Source organism: Pocillopora damicornis, chromosome 5, assembly GCF_964200805.1.
Source record: "Pocillopora damicornis chromosome 5, jaPocDami1.2, whole genome shotgun sequence".
Lineage (NCBI taxonomy): Eukaryota > Metazoa > Cnidaria > Anthozoa > Scleractinia > Pocilloporidae > Pocillopora > Pocillopora damicornis.
Window position 1 is genome coordinate 12,217,200 of NC_142674.1, and position 17,772 is coordinate 12,234,971.

At 37.9% G+C, this 17,772-nt stretch overlaps 1 protein-coding gene across 2 annotated transcripts; it reads right to left on the reverse strand.

Moving 5' to 3' along the window:
- Positions 1-438: 438 nt before the first annotated feature.
- On the reverse strand, positions 439-16,583 carry LOC149045304 (uncharacterized). 2 transcript variants are annotated; one of them, XM_089208149.1, is made up of 6 exons: positions 16,504-16,583; positions 14,350-14,393; positions 14,015-14,055; positions 9,340-9,403; positions 8,513-8,623; positions 439-2,498 (listed from the first exon to the last, which is right to left on the reverse strand). In XM_089208149.1, the coding sequence occupies exons 4-6, from the start codon at positions 9,395-9,397 to the stop codon at positions 2,218-2,220; spliced, it is 450 nt and encodes a 149-aa protein (XP_089064275.1). In that variant the 5' UTR covers positions 9,398-9,403; positions 14,015-14,055; positions 14,350-14,393; positions 16,504-16,583; the 3' UTR covers positions 439-2,217. The 2 variants fall into 2 exon arrangements, 1 of the variants encoding a protein (XP_089064275.1); XR_016187119.1 differs by lacking the exon at positions 439-2,498 and adding an exon at positions 7,138-8,254.
- Between the last annotated feature and the right edge of the window lie 1,189 nt (positions 16,584-17,772).

The window sequence follows — 17,772 nt, forward strand, 5'->3', positions numbered from 1 at the left end:
GAATGTGGTTAACAGCTTTTTTGCTATAATATAATGACATGCAAGAGATAACATCTAAATTATGAAATTGTAGGACCACTTACTTCCTGTAGTTTCCGAGGAGCAATTCATTAAAAACGTAGAAAGAGGAAAGAAAAGGAAAATCACCGGTTAGTACACAGTCGATATCAACGCCTTAGCAACAGAGGAGCATGTTGTTTCAAACGTTTTGGCTTCTGCTTTAGAGAAGGGAGAATTTATGTAAGTTTTGTTAGGTGGGGGGAGAACCCTGCAGGGTTTCACATGGTTTTGTCATGGATAACATAGGGAGGGTCAGTCGTCAATAACGGAGATGAAAGAAGGGACCGTTGAAATTTGAGTTTTTCATTTATCTCATCTCCACTTCCCCCTCCTCCCCCCCTTCCCTTCTTCGTTCTTTAGGGAACCTGGCTACGCAAATTAAGGTTCTCTAAAAGAGTCAAAGTATTTATTGCATTGATGCAAAACATGTAATTAAAGCTAAAATCTCACTTGAATAAGTTGAGTTTTAAAATGAACTTGATGTTATGCTTAATGTCAGACTCTGATTTACATATCATAAACAAACGCTAAAGGTCCCCAATAGGGTTCTTTAATCGCACGATCCCGACTTAGGTCCCGTAATCCTGACGGTTTATACCGGCCAATCCCGATCCTGATTATAAATTTTTGTTCTTAGTCCATTTCCTCAACTTGAAAGGGCCTTTCTCTACCAGCATTGATCTGTTGAAGTCTTTGCTCACTGTAAGTCGTAAGTTTATCTTTTTTCACCCAAACGATATCGTTCATTTTAGAAGTTTTCAAAGTTTTTCACGAATAACGTACATCAGTCACGGTAACGATTTCCTTCCGTTTTAACTTCGATCACGGATAAGCATATTAGTACAGACAGGTCAGTATCAAGGAAACGAATAACAATGTCAACAAGTGCATAAAACAAAACAAGGTGACGGCAATCCCATTGCTTCCATAACAAGGGAAATTACGAAAAGTCAACTGAACACAATTTTGCTGTTGAAGTGAATACTTTGTACTTCCTCCAAAGCTGCTCCTTGAGGTCAGACAGTTCGAAGCTGAGCGGTTGACATGGCTGAATTTCTCTCTAATCGAGGTACGACAGGAGAGTTCCAGCTTTTGCCATCTGACGCACCGCAACACCAAAATGTTTGCGCTCAGTTCTTCATGTTCTGCATATTCTATGGTGCTATTGGTACAGGTGATATCATTTGAATACCGGTGTGGCCGACAGGATCATGGCAAGTTCGGGTACAGGATACAAAGACTTTGAATTTGTAAAATAATACACCACCTACTGGGTTGTCCTCTTTAAGGCTTCTTTGGCTACATTTCCCAAGTTTTTTGTGTAAATTAACACCGATCAAAGTGGATCTTTGTAATAAATGCACAACTGAGTGAGCACTCTCCACTTCTATTGTCGTAAGACTCACCAGGTTATAAACGCGTTTGTGGAAAGAAGTGAAACACGATAGATCTCATAAAAATGGCCGCGTGGGAAGCCAGGCTTTTTAGGACTTTGACGTAGAACAATCTCTTTATAAATTCTCGTCAACGGATGGCCCGGTTCTCGGTGCGTTTAAGTTATTGTTTCCCGAATCCCGCCCCTCAAAATTGCCGATTCTCATGTGCCGTTCATATTGACAATCCCGCATCTCGCTCCTGCAAATAAGCCCAATCCCGGATCCCGGGAAACCCACTGGGGACCCTCAACACCTGCAAAGATTTTTGGTATTTGGACAAACCACTATGGGAAAAGGGAAAATGAAAATTGTAAATTAAAACTGAATTTGAAATGACACAAACAAAATTATCCACACCCTACCCCCCTCTCCCTTCCCCTTCCCCTACATGGCAAGTAAAATGACCGGTCTCTAAGGAGAGGAAGTCAATGAAATATCCAAACGATACTTATGGGGAGCTAATGTTTCCGTGCCGATGTTTTGAAAATTGAAAAAAGAAGAAAACAGTCACAAATTACTGACAACATTGAGTGACCAGGTCATTGCAATTGCAGTTAAAAATAAACACACAAAATTAAAAAAAAAAAAAAAGGGAAAGGAAAACAAAACAAAACAAAGAACAACTCAAATGGAAAGTGGAGCAAGGCATACTATGTAGTCAGTAGTAACAACAGTAAGAACAAAAATCATTTTTCCTATTTGGTCCATATTAAAGTTGCTATTATAATTTCGTTGATATGGGAAGAAAAAAGGGAGAGATTGAAAGAGAGTATCTCTTTGTATCTTGACATGGTAAGTACAGGCTGACTTGAGTAAAAGCACTCTTAACCATCAGCCCAGAGGAAAGATGATTGCAATATAAGACAGAAGTGTTAGTAAAAACACACTTACGGCACTGTTGTTCATCTGAATTATCACCACATTCATTTCTCCGATAACAACGAAACCATTTGGTAAGACACTTTCCATTTCCACAGGTGAACTCATAGTTCTCACACTTTCCTGTATAGATATGCGAGTAACGTCAATAATTATACATTAGAATTACTATTAAAAGTCTGATTGGTCGACAGCTAACTCAATCAATATACGATAGCGTGCTTATTTTGCTTATAATAAATGCAATCTCTGCAACAGATATTCCACTCAGGATATTACATACTGCCTAGTTTCCTAGACCTTCGTCCGTTTAGTGTTCCCAAATTTTCGGCAAACTTAGAGAGAAATGCCCTCTTTTTGCAGATTGTTCGAAAAATGCATGTAATACAGCAATTATTAAATAACTCATTTCCGAATTGTTAAGCGCGTGTAACTGGTACCGAATTTATCACATCCCAAAGAGGCTTGGTGAACATAGCAATACCGTCCGGAGAAACTTCGAACTTCTCCACGATTAAGGTAGACAAACTGAGAAAATATCTTTCCGATCGGGGAATTCAGCTGAGTGATAAGGGGAGAGAGAAGGGCTGAAAGTTTTAAAGTTGTGTAAAAATGTGTAAAAAAATTGAAGAGGTCGTGGAATCTTTTGAGTGGAAGTTAGAGAAAAAGCTCCACACAAACGAGGGGCAACCTCCTTATCCCTTTTTTTTTTGGGTTCTTGGTCTCAAAAATTTGTCAAAATACCAGAGTTCACATTTGTGTGTTGGGAAAGATGACCACTCAGTCGAGAACCTCAGAACAGTTAAAGTGCCACTCTCGCTAAGAGCGGTCCTCTCGACTTCTCGTCGGAAAAAAGTTTTCTTTTATTTTTTGCCCATGATAAGGGTTTAGGACACATGTTTCAAAAATAGTTTAGTTGTTCTCCAATTCTCTTTTTTTGCGTCGCCACAAGCCAAAAATGATTTTTGGCCAGACCACCTCTGTGAACAGCGATCGAAAGTGTAAATTTCAAAGATTTTGTCCAGCGCGCAGCGACTGCAACAATGTAGCTCACGGAATTCTATCTTGCTACAAGTTACAAGGTGTAGTCAGTTAGTTCACAGACAAAATATGGAAACTTCAGCTGAAATATTTTTCATACCAGCGTGATCAGAGGAGACCCTTCTCTTCGACCTTAATTTGCATATAAAAAATTCACTACTTTGTGCGAAAGAATTCTCAAAATGCAGGCCTTAATCGGGCCGGAAAAGCATATCAGTGCATAGTTTATACACCAATGAGGTCACGGATTGCCTCAAATCCGCGGGTATATCTCTAGCTTCCATCCACCAACTTCTTAAAAACAATGCAAATCCATGTGTTTGCTCAATTGCGCTCACCTAAAAAATCATTCGCATGATTCTTGGAATTGACCAAGATCTCCTTTTGACAGTTCAAACTTCGTTCGTTTATCTTCTACGTTGAGGATTTTAGGTTTTCACAGCAACTGAATGGAGATTAGATGCCGAGTTGTCCTAGGACGTTGCGTAAACGTGATCGGTCGTAACGCTTGCGCGCTTGCGTGACTTACAAAGTAGACAAAGGTGATCGAAAGGCGCCTTCTCAATAATTTACGTCGAAATATCAGGTCATGAACTATGCACAGTATGGAGAAGATCAAAATCATTGGTTCCAACTCGTAGAACCTGCGAAACAGGTCGTATGACAAAGAGTAAAGTTTGCACAATACGTCACGCAATATATCAAGCTGGGTTTGTCCAGTTGATTTTGATGGTCGCAGGGAAATGTCGAGTTTGTCGCTCAAAACCGTTGTGGTCCATAAGAGCGTCACATCATTAATGACGGAAACAAATTTGCAGAAAGAGGGTTGGTACATCGGGTTCTGTATACTAAATCTCGGGAGAAACTGCAAGAATTGTTCCGGAGTGTATGCGTGTTGTTTTGTAAATATAAACACTTCAACCTATTTTAACTTGTTTTTGTGTCCTTTTAAGCATCGCGATACATCTGTTATGACCAGAGTGCCAAATTTTATTCTTTAATTTTGATCTTCTCCACACTGTGCATAGTTCATGACCTGATATTTCGACGTAAATTATTGAGAAGGCGCCTTCCGATCACCTTTGTCTACTTTGTAAGTCACGCAAGCGCGCAAGCGTTACGACCGATCACGTTTACGCAACGTCCTAGGACAACTCGGCATCTAATCTCCATTCAGTTGCTGTGAAAACCTAAAATCCTCAACGTAGAAGATAAACGAACGAAGTTTGAACAGTCAAAAGGAGATCTTGGTCAATTCCAAGAATCACGCAAATGATCTTTGAGACGAGCGCAATTGAGCAAACACATGGATTTGCGTTGTTTTTAAGAAGTTGGTGGATGGAAGCTAGAGATATACCCGCGGATTTGAGGCAATTCGTGACCTCATTGGTGTATAGACTATGCACTGATATGCTTTTCCGGCCCGATTAAGGCCTGCATTTTGAGAATTCTTTCGCACAAAGTAGTGAATTTTTTATATGCAAATTAAGGTCGAAGAGAAGGGTCTCCTCTGATCACGCTGGTATGAAAAATATTTCAGCTGAAGTTTCCATATTTTGTCTGTGAACTAACTGACTACACCTTGTAACTTGTAGCAAGATAGAATTCCGTGAGCTACATTGTTGCAGTCGCTGCGCGCTGGACAAAATCTTTGAAATTTACACTTTCGATCGCTGTTCACAGAGGTGGTCTGGCCAAAAATCATTTTTGGCTTGTGGCGAAGCAAAAAAAGAGAATTGGAGAACAACTAAACTTCTTTTGAAACATGTGTCCTGAACCCTTTTCATGGGCAAAAAATAAAAGAAAACTTTTTTCCGATGGGAAGTCGAGAGGACCGCTCCTAGCGGGAGCGGCACTTAAAACATGTGAACGCCTATTCGGATGCAAGTTTTTCCGTAATGGACACGTAGAAGATTTACAGTGCTGTCCATTGGTAAACAAAGCGTATTCCTTATTTCAGTATGAAGCTAAGCCAACTGCACCGACAGAAAGCAGAAGATGGAATGTCAATTTATAGTGACTTTTTATTTTGAAATCGAGCGCCGAAGTGCACGCAGCCTTTTGTCCGTGTAAGGGAAGCAACAATGGCTCTGGCAAACATATCACCAATGCACTTTTTGACATACAGCCGTTCTACAGTATCAAATAACCTTACAAACACATGTCTCTCTGAGAAATGTCTCTGGAAACGTACAAATAGAAGAAGTGACTGACTATGCCATTAGAGTGGAAGTTCTCAGTTTTGCCGAAGATTTTGGTTGTGATGATGAGCTAGTGGAATATTTTACTAACTTTTTTAACCTGGTCCAAACTCAAAGTGACACAAAACTAAACATCAAGGAGGCAGTCAGTTTTGGATTGATCAGAAAAAAAGGCAGATATCTGCAGCATCATATCTCTACAAAGTCTACGATTTGAAAGAAACATCAGACAAGACTAGTTCCATCAAAGCTTCAGTTAATTGTTACCCTATGGAAAATATTTCAGAACCATTGGAATGGGGTCATGAGAAGGAGATTTCAACTGCAAAATTATACTTCAAAATTGTACTTGTACTGTGCTCTTTTTACTCACTCAAGGTGGCTCTCCATACTTAGGGTGAGGATAGCTCTTTGATCAACATTTCATTACAGTAAATTACGATCAACTTTCCTGGGTAGAGTGAGAACGATATTTTCTTATTTCCTCTTTAATTTTCCAGAGGAGTAATATGAATGTTACATAAAGAGCACGACTGGGTAATGAAAGAACGAGTAATTTGTGACGGAGGAAATATTTCGGCCATGCGCCTCCCCATTTTACCCAAGTCTTAACCTCACGAGAGTCATAACAGATTCCTATTCAAGTCTCAAAAGTTTCTTTCGTCCTGGTATATTTTATTAGATGTTTGATATACCATTACGGAACCTAACTGATTCACGGTTTTTTCAAAACATCCTTCACAAACAATTTTCGTTTGTAGTAGGCTTTTCTTGCAGTTTATGCTGCATTGCTTCATTTCTTGACGTAACTGAGTTAACTCCTCTTAGTCGTTTTGCCGCTGTTGGATATCGTTTAAAGAAACATCGATTTGTGTTCGGATGGAAATTGTCTTCTCCGCAATGCGGCCATGATGACTACTTAGCGTTTTGGCATATATGTGACCGTATTATGTTATACAGGATCAGTGGTGCTGCGCTTTACATTTTTATTACATTTTTTTTATTTGACATAGGACCCTTTCGGTCAAGATGGTTTTTCAGTACCTTTATCTCAACGTTCATTCTTTTTTCAGTTTTTTCGTGGATTTGAAATGTTGCTGGTGTTGCATAACCGTTTAAGACACGTCAACTGTTGAGTGTTTTCGATGAGAATCATCAGCAGAATACTCGTTATAATTCCTTAAGCTGTGTTCCTCGCCAGTTATTGCCTCCCTTTGCTCTTCTTCGAACCTGCTATCAGCTTTACGACAGAATTTCAATTAAAAACAGAAAATCGTTTGTCCATAGGAAATCGAAGAAAGACAGGTCTTCCAGGTTACGATTAGTCTACCGATACAAAGCTTCTGAGCAACGAACCATATTGTGGTTAGTCTTATTTTTTTTCTTATTTTTTGTGTTTCAACTTCTAGAAATTCTTAAGAACACTTATATTTTCGCGCCGCTAAGTGAGCCTCGCTCCCACGCGAGAATGCGATGCAGCCACTTAACGATTCTGAAATGGGTTATTTGGTTTTCGCATGAGATCATAAATCATCGAACCTTGTTTCTGTGTTAATAACTCAGACCTCGATCGGTTTTCGTTTTCATAATCTATTTTATCCTGTTCAAGCTCACCCAATGATTGCGTATTGAAAGACATGCAACATTTAGCCTCTGCTCGTAAGACAAAGGAAATGAACAACCAAAAACTGGAAGTTAAGACATGGTAGTGCACATTACAACGTTCAGTTTGACTCCCCGATTATTAATAACCATTAGCCTCCTTTTGTTGCTAAAATAGTCTTGGATATTAGTCCGCGGACATAGTCTGTTCGAGAATAAACAAATTTCTGGAAGCAAAGCTCGAAAAATGTGAGCTTCGAAGAACAACGATTTCCAGGGACAAATAGATTATCATATTTGTTTGGAGAAAAATGAAGGCTACTGAGTTTATTATCCGTTAAATAGTTTTGCTGCGCTTAACAGCATATAGGGGACGCGTACTCAATCGACCTCATCTCTTGGAAAAAAACTGGCAGAATGCAGTCACAACGTCGCAATCCACACCGAGGTGACCACATCGTGAGACAAACAATTATATTTCCCTTTGAAGTGTTATTTACCACGGCTAATAGCCTATTCTGTTTAAAAATGAATGAACTTTAACCTAGGTTTAAGAGCTTAAAATCATTACATTTGTTAGGAAAACGCAAGAAATTTGAAAAAGGGCATTTGGGAATTAACAGAGGGTTGATAAGGAAAAAGGAAGGGACACGATACTGCGGTCAATAGGGTTTATTCGATCAGCTTTCTTGACAGAAGGCAAAGGAAATAATCATTAAAAAAAATGAATTCTAAGGAAAACTTGATGAATTCAATTTTCTTGTTTTTATCCTCCCTATCAAGCAGGAGGAAATCGGCTGAATTTTCTTTTGTCATGCCTCATTCTTTTTCATTATTCCTCTAAAAACCCTTTTCCATACTTCAATCATGTTTAGTTGTCCCTGATGGCTACATATGAACCACTTAAGGAAACTAAAGACAACTTGGAATGGCGAATCAATTATACGACAATTACTTAATGTTGCTATTGTATTAGTACATATTGAGACAACACACAAATAGATCACAGCCCGAATTTAAAGTACTTACGGCCAGCTGATTCGTCCAGGTGAAACATGAAAGAAAACGAAAACTTATTGAAATGGTCTACTAGTATTATGACAATACCACTAAGCTCTGTAATTTTTTTTTTTCGGAAAAATTTACATGTCGTTAATGAAGGAGTAGACAATTTCTTTTCCTATCCTTTTTTCTTTTAAAAAAAGCATTTGTTATTATAACTTATTTTGACATTACTTTAGGAGTGGGATAGGCTAAGCCCACAAAAAACAAACAAAAATGTACAATACTCACTGCATTGTTCGTCTGATCCATCTCTACAGTCCCTGTAGGTGTCGCAGCGTTCAGACGCATGGATACACTTTTCTTGATTTGCACAAGCAAACTGATCGGCTCTACAAGTTACTAGATGATCAAAAGAATCGCACGAATCGTGAACAATATTTGACACTAACTACATATCTTTACACTATCACTTTGATTGTGAAGGCTGCGTCACATCTCGCGCTCGCGCTGTAAGTATTGAGAATCTTGTGATATGAAAGGGCAGTTCGCAGCTTACTTTTAAAGATTTTTTTTTGTTTTGCTTTATATATATATATATATATACTTTTTTTTGTGATTGACACTGTGCAGTTACATTTCATTAGAGATCACGTTTGTTAACTTTTTAACTTCGACGGAGTGGCGTTCGGTCATTTTTTTTTCTGCTTACCCTTTTAATTTTATTAAATTGTCATCAAATAAACTTCTTATTGAGATATAGTTTTCCATGGTTTTCTTTCTTTTCTCTCGAAGGCTCCCACGAAGGTTTAGAGTGGACTTTGCCGGATATATTTTCTTAATGACATCATACTCCTGAGTTTGCTTTATTGCAAAATGGTTTTCCCTAAATGTACTGACCTACATGTAATTTTCATGACATTCTAAAATAAAGCTATCCTCCGTAGTATGCTGTTATGCTTTCGTTCTGTCAATTTGCCGATAACATTAGTGAAACTTTTATGTTTAATGATGCCTTAGCCAACCAGAACATCACCGTTAGACTGTGCTTTTTTGAAAAACTTCCTTGGAAATGATTAAAGTAGTAATTTAACATACAAAACAACGGGGTAACGTACTCGCAGATGTGCATGGAACGGCCACCAGTGTGAGCAATAGAACAGCCCGAGGATTCATGACAATCTTCATGGAAACAAAAAGTAATAAAAAAATTAATTAAAAAAAAGGGATTGTAGGGCGTCAAATTGTTCCTTGTTTAGGAAAGGAATAAATTAAGTAATTCTCCGACTATTGGGTTACCAAATCAATCATCCCCACCGATAACAGAAAAGAACAACTGGTAATAAAAATCATTGAAATTATAGAATTCTTGGAGTAATTTCAAATATTTTTTTTTAAAGATATTATTTCCTTGAGAAATCAAATTTCCAACGAATAGTTACCGAGAAAACACGTATTCAAATTTAGATGAATGTGGCCGACAGAAAGCTCCAATTTTCAGCTTGAAACTGTTCACATTAGCATATTTATTTGAAGGAAATGAATGTTGTTCCGTTTTCAAAATCCATCTTGTTATAAGCTGAACGGACCAAAAGTGTGTAGAATTGACAAGGACTCAAACAAAGCTTATAGCTGAAAACGAATTTAAACACATTTGTGGCAGTTTCTAAGGATCAAGTTAAATTACAAGTTCCCTTGTAATTATCTTAAAGTAACTAAAGATTGCAAAGGTGTAATGTTTGATCAACACTCTTTGGAATTTTTCAAGTACCATATTTTCTTGCATAAGAGCCCTCCCCGAATAAGCCCCCACCCTATAGGCCAAAATGTCAAATAAGACCCATACCCTCAAATATGTGCCCCTCCCACTCCCCCCCTTACTTTCTTAATTAGTAGGGATACAAAAAAAGGCTTTTTCTATTGACAATTTATTTATAACTTTTAACCCTCATTTAAAGCGGAAAAAGTAAGAATAATAGTGTCTTTAACACTCCAGTTATCCTTATATCCGTGTTCTTCCAGAGTTCCTCTATTTGCATTATCTATGCGCTTGAATTTTTTTCTATTGCTCCGCTCTTAGTAAATGGTCTTAACTTCCCAGGCACAACCAGACCATTCTCGAGGATCAGTAAATTCTACGATTATAAAGTTATTGGTATGCGTTTAGATAAAACAGTTGATGAGGAATTATCGCTCAATCAAAAATGTGACCAATAGGCTTTAAACTGCTTCAATTTGTAAGTTCCAGTTACATTATCATCTGTCATCTTTTTTTAAGCAAATAAGTCTTTCCCCTTGAAAGATGTTGATATCGATATAACGTCTTCGTGGATTATGTGGCATACTTCTTGTTGTATTTCTATTTAAGACTTAGCCATATAAAGTTACAATAACGTTGAAAAAAAAACTGAGTAAGCGCCCCTCTCGATTAAGCGCCTTTCTTCAAATAAGCACTTCCCCCCCTTCCCCCCCCCCCCCGTAGTCAGAAAAGGGGGATTCTGACGTATTTGAAAAAACCTTGATTTTAATAATCGTTTGTCTCACGATGTAATCACTTGAGGTGTAGATCGCGACGTTTCGGCTGCTTCCTGCTGGTCTTCATCAGGCGATGGGGTCGACTGCTCACGCGTTACCATTTGTATCACGGCGATCGAAACGTCGCCATTTACATCTCAAGTGACTACATCGAGAGACAAACTATTAAACAGTTTATTATTACTTGCCACCACGATGAGCAATAACCTCTTTTACCGGATATTGACCTGAAGTATGGGCGCAGAGCCCGATTTCGGCAGTTATTGCAAACCTCTACATGGAGGTATTTGAAGAACAAGCAATACAATCCACAACACAGAAACCCAAGATCTGGAAGCACCACGTTGATGAAACCATCACCCTCCTAGATCGCAGTTATCTCGGCTGTCTCTTACAGCATCTCAACAGCCAGCAACCTACCATCCGATTCACCATGGAAACTGAGAAAGACAACAAGATCGTCTTTCTCGAATCGTGAGTTACGAGGGAACCATATAGACGCCTGACCAACAGTGTCTACAGAAAACCAACTCACACAAATCAGTACTTAGCGCATGATTCACACCACCCTCAATAAGAAAGACGCGGTATTGTTAAGTGTTTGCATGACCGGGCGAAGCGTCTCGCGAAAAAATCATCAGTCATCAAGGAACAGAGACATTTATCATCAGTTCTTGTTTCTAACAGTTTTCCCTCCTTTGTACAGAATATCACGAAAACAAGAAACTCCTCCCTAAGCCGAGGGCCTGTGACGTAGTTCAAGCCTTCAGCATTTTACCCTATGTAAAAGGTGTATCAGAGCCTCTTCGCCGTTGCCTAACACAACAAGGCATCCGCGCAGTCTTCAAGTCCGAGACGCCAATTACATTTAGTACGATCAAAAGACATTGTAAATCCAGCTAGGTAGGACAGTGTGGTTTACACGATTCCCTGTGAATGCGGCAAAACATTGGTGAAATGGGAAGACCTAAGCAAGAGAGGAGAAAAGAACACGAGAGGGATATACGTTTAGCCTGTACCCAGACCTCCGCCGTTTCTGCGCGCGCCAACAACTTGGAAATTTATTGATCGAGACTCACACTGGTACACCAGAAGAGTCAAGGAAGCTATTCACATGAGACTTCTCCCTGATAACATCAACAAGGATAATGGAATCGAAATTTGTGAAGCATGGATACCAACGATCAAGAAACACAAGGGGAGACCTGTTCGACAGCAGACCGCCAGGGGAACAACTTGGGGTCGGACCTCTCATCATCATCATCACCGTCACTGTGCTCTAAAAGAGGATCAGTATCTCCAAACTCATCCATTTTAAAGTAAAATATCTATTATTTTAAAATGAAAGTCAGTAAAAAAAACCAACCCAAATTTTGAAATCAAAAAGACGTCAATCACCCTCAAGGCTGACCGCGCAATTCACAGAGTAACATTTAACCCTAATAGGGCATCTACAGCTGAAGTCCTTAGAGTCCCAGTTCCAAAGCATAATAACAGAGATGTCCTAGTGCCAGGACCTTTTCAACCTATCTTTGACTCAGCAGTTAGTGGTCACGCAAACAGTTATATCGTGAACAATGTTTCAAGAGCTCTTGTTGACAGATTGACTGTGAAATTCGCAGAAATAATCGCACAGAACAATGATGTTTATGATCTATGCAAGCTCTATAAGGACTTCTCCTTAACTGAGGATGAGAGGGCAAACATGTTCAGAGATGTTATTCAGTCTGTTGATCTTTGAAAGATCAGATGCAATGCTGAAGATAAGAAGAAATCAGGAGTTGACAATGAGAATAAGCTCAATCGTTTATCAGAACAAATATTGGATTCCATCGTGAGATTCTGAAGGATCATGGATTCTTCCCAAGAGCTCTTTCTGATGAACTTTTTTTCGAGCTCAGGCTTGCACCTGCCAGTAATGTTCTTATAGGATCTGACAAGACGCAGCTTGCCTATGAATTGAATAAAATTGGCTTGAGTATGAAGTCATTCGCAGTTAAGAACTCGCTGATGAGGCCTTGTCTAACCACAAAAATCGGAAAGAGATTCATGTGTGAGCACGTCACTCAAGACAATCTCAGTAGTTAAGGGATTAGACACAATCATCAATGAGGGCATCAATGTCTTCAGAAGATTTGGTAAGGAAAACAGCGCGATAAATACAACAGACTTTTACGCTGGAAACAGATTCGCTCTTTTTATCGATCTCAGGAGTATGAGAGACAAGGATCTTCATGGAAGTGGATTGAGATTGGTGAATAAAAAAGAAGTTGAGCTCAGAATTAACAGGAAAGCATCGGGTTCAGGGAATGTTGAATGTCATATCTTCATGCTCTCGAATGCTCAGCTCATCATCATTAACCGTGGGCTGGAAAGCGTGACTTATTAATGAAATAACTTCTCATTTACAGAGGCGCGATTTTAACAGAACAACAAATCAAGGCACGCCACAACATTTTTGCGAGAAGATACAACATCATTTGATATTTGAAAATCTGCACACGAACAATCAACACCCTCCCGACACCCCGATGGCGTGACATGAGGATCATTCGAGATTATAATATTCACATCCTCTTCAGACCTCACGGGTGAGACATTGTGAATTATTATTCACCGGTGAAAAACTCAAGTTTCCTTGAAATCGAGGTTGTCCCCAGAATGTGCAAGAACTGTTTTTTGAAATCAAAGTTGATTTCAAGGTGGATTTGAAATCAAGGTTAAATCTCATGAGTTGCCTTAAAGATCAAGGTTTCTTCAAAATCCGCTTAAATCCCTCTTTTTGCCCCCCTCCGCGCCCCCCCCCCCCCCCCATTTTAGTCGAGATTTTATGTAAGCAGAACCCGCATGTATAATATCTCTAAGGAAGCTATTAAATTTTTTGGGGTGTGTCTAAGATATATTCTCGGATCTCGGATCTCGGACCACACCTAATAACACGAAATGGGTACTGAATCAGAAGTTTATCTTCTTCTACTCCCATATCTTCGAAACCACATTGTTCAATAACCCAATGCAATGTGATTGAATTTTCTTGCTACAAATTTAGAGGAAAAAGAACCAAAAAACACATTTCGAACATCCGCAAAATTTTTGGAAACTTTATCAATTTAATGTGTGATTTGCGTACGAATTTCTCTCTCTCTTTCATTTTTTAGCACGCTGGGTTATTAATTTGTCACTAATTTACGGCCACCTATGGTGAATTGTAGCACTTCTGATAAACATGTAAGTGGCAATGAAAAAGGAGCACCTCACCTTTCTTGCACCTTGGCAGTGACTCAAAACGCTTGCACAATCTGCAAGAATAAAAACATTGCTAACGATGAAATCGGAGCGTTTTTCAAACGGAACTGGAACACTTAAGGATAGGACTTCAATTAGTCACGCTTTGATTAGTTGTGTTATTTGTTCGTCAAAGCCATCTATAGTAAATTCTAATTAGACAAGTTACACTGGAATTTTATAACCAATTTGTTCGGTGTAAAAATAAAAAATCATATCGAAAATAACAGGGACATTTATAACGAAACTTGATAAAGCACCGTTGAACATCAATGTAAAAGTTAGACGCGTTTCAAATGAGCATTTACCTCTGGTGCTACATATTTCCTAAAATAAATCCTCCGTTACTGTTCTGTTGAGATAGAAAAGACAATGGTGATCATGAGAATTTATATAATTATAATGATGAGGATATTGGAAATAATGAAAAAAATATCATTTATGAGGATGATATAAATAGTAATGATTTATAGACATATAAATAATCATGTAGCTTTAATTTTTTCCTAGCTCGACGAGCAATCTTCAAAAAAGCATATTATTATTTCTGTTCATCACAATTTAAACTTGTGACATCATTATTATGTTAAAAAAAAGCCAATCAAGTAATACATCTTTAGTGCGTACAACCATCTGGTAACAAATACCATGATTAGCTTACTGACGTCACTGGACTGTTTTTTCAGCAGTTATAAGCAATTGAGAAGCGTTCATTTATTTCTAGCGACCAACAACATATAAAATTAAAAAGCCTTCCCAAACAAAGTGGAGATTCACAATAAAAAGGATGAAGATGACGAATATTTTGCATAAGAATGTATTTCAGAACCAATAACTATATTCTTGGAATGTTTATGACTTCACTTCGAAGCGAGCCAATAAGAGGACGGTAAAATCGTCTCATGGCAACCATCTGGCGTAGAATTTAGTGTTGACTAAAAGTAGTTTATTTAAACAGTTTTTCCCCTCAAAACAGTTTTAAACTAATTGTAAATAAATTTCAGTTCACTGCCAAAGCTATTGCCTAGAATGAAAAGTAGTTTATTTAAACAGTTTCAACTCACTGCCAAAGATAATGGAAAACTTATTTTTTGTTTTAATCATTACCTTTCAGTGACACCGCTGCATCCTAAGATCTCCTTTATTTTTAATGCGCAAAATAAAACTACCGTTGAATGTATTTGCCGTAATCGTGCCCAAAAAAAAAATTCTTTAGGCATTATCACTATTTCAAATAAGCCAATCAAGTAAGAGATTGTGATAAGAATACATGAAAGTCATATATTTGTACTGCGGAAAATACATTTTAAGCAAATGGAGATCATCGCAGTATATACTCAACTTAAGCAGTTGAGAAATAAGGCCTGAAAAAAAAATTCAGGCCTGAACGGGAATCGAACCCATGACCTCTGCGATACCGGTGCAGCGCTCTAACCAACTGAGCTATTAAGCCAACTGGGAGCTGGTCAATTGTGAGTTCGTTATATACCCGTAGATGGAGAGGGTGTGATAAGAATACATGAAAGTCATATATTTGTACTGCGGAAAATACATTTTAAGCAAATGGAGATCATCGCAGTATATACTCAACTTAAGCAGTTGAGAAATAAGGCCTGAAAAATATCGCAGAGGTCATGGGTTCGATTCCCGTTCAGGCCTGAATTTTTTTTTCAGGCCTTATTTCTCAACTGCTTAAGTTGAGTATATACTGCGATGATCTCCATTTACTTAAAATGTATTTTCCGCAGTACAAATATATGACTTTCATGTATTCTTATCACAATCTCTTACTTGATTGGCTTATTTGAAATAGTGATAATGCCTAAAGAATTTTTTTTTTGGGCACGATTACGGCAAATACATTCAACGGTAGTTTTATCACACCCCCTCCCTCAGTACTAATGGTGTGCTCCCCCCTTTAAAATAGTCCAAAAAAAATTGGTCCAAAAAATATTCCAATCCATATTTTACCCTATGCCTTTTTTCGCACCTGTTTTTATTTTGTGTTTATTTCGTTGTGACGAATGACATAACTACTTTACCGGCGTTTAAAACCTCTGGAGAATTTAGTATTACGAACAGTTTGAAATTTGCTTTTTCTCTGTTCTGTCGAGTTTTGCTTCTCACATTTTTTTCGTACCTGTTTTTATTTCGTGCTTTGTTTTGTTTTGTTTTGTTTTTTTTTAACAGTTACTGGCAATGGAGAAGCGTTTAGCCGATTTCAGCGACCAGCAGGAAATATTTGTAAAAACGCCTACAATGCAACTGAATTAAGTGTGTCATGGTAAACTCAATCGGCAGAATTGAAATAAAATGGGTGAAGATCGTCAACGAAAATTAGCAGCGAATCATCAACAATTTAGCAATTGAATCAAACAACTAAGAGGCCTAGAATGAAACTCGTTTTAGTGATCCGAACAATATCAGAAGAAAACAGCTAATGATGATAATGTCTTTCTCACCTTTTTCCTTCTGTTGAAAATTTGATTACTTCCAAAGTAAATGGAGAGTCGCTAGATATAAAGCCACGCTCCGCAATGACACAAACAATAAAAAGGAAGGGTATGACAATTATTTGCATAAGGAAGTATTTTAGAATCCAATAACTATTATCTTTTGTATGTTTATGACCTCACTTCGAAGGGAGCCAATAAGAGCACATCAAAATTGTCTCATTGCAACCATCTGGTGTAGAATTAAGTGCGTGTTAACAAAAAAATAGTTTATTTAAACAGTTTTTCTCTTCTGAACAGTTTTAAGTTCATTGTAAATTAATTTCAACTCACTGCTAAAGCTAATGAAAAGCTGAATTTTTTGTTTTAATCATTATGTTTTAGTGTCACCGCTGAATTCTAAGATCTCCTTTGTTTTTTATGCGTAAATTAAACTAATGTTGAATAAATTTGCCATAATCGTATCGAAAAAGAAATATGTCTTTGGGCATCATCATTATTTCAAATGAGCCAATCAAGTAAGAGATCGTTAACGCTGGCAACCATCGGGTAACGAATAACGTAATTATTTTACTAGCGTCACTGCACTGTTGTAAACGAGAGCTGTCGAAATTGGTGCTTTTACTGACTTCGGAGATTTAGCATTACGAATAGTTCAATATTTAGTTTATCTTTTTTCTGTCGTGTTTTCCCTCTCGCTCTATTTTTTTCGCACTCGTTTTCATTTCGTGTTTTGTTTTGATTCGTTTTGGTTTTTTTTTCAGCAGTGACGAATGACACGAGTAGCGTCATCAGACTGTATAACCGATTGCTGTCAAAATTGGTCCTTTAAAAAACTCCTGAGATTTGAATATTACGAAGAGTTTAAAATTTGGTTTTTCTCTGTTCTGGAGAAATTCGCTTCTCGCTTTTTTTCCGTACCTATTTTCATTTCGTGTTCTTTTGTTTAGTTTCGTTTATTTTAATAGTTATTTACAATTGAGAAGCGCTGAGCTATTATCAGCGACCGACAGCAAATATCATTAAAAACGCCTACAATGCGATTGACTAAAGTGCATCATGGTAAACTCAATCGGCAGAATCGAAATAAAATGGGTGAAGATTGTCAGCGAAAATTGGCAGCGAATCATCAACAATTTAACAATTGAATTAAACAAATAATAGGCCTTCTCGTCTCTCGCTTTTTTTTTTGTACCTGTTTTTATTTCGTGTTCTTCGTTTTGTTTCGTTCTTAGCAGTTATTGGCACTTGAGAAGCGTTTGGCTGATTTCAACGACC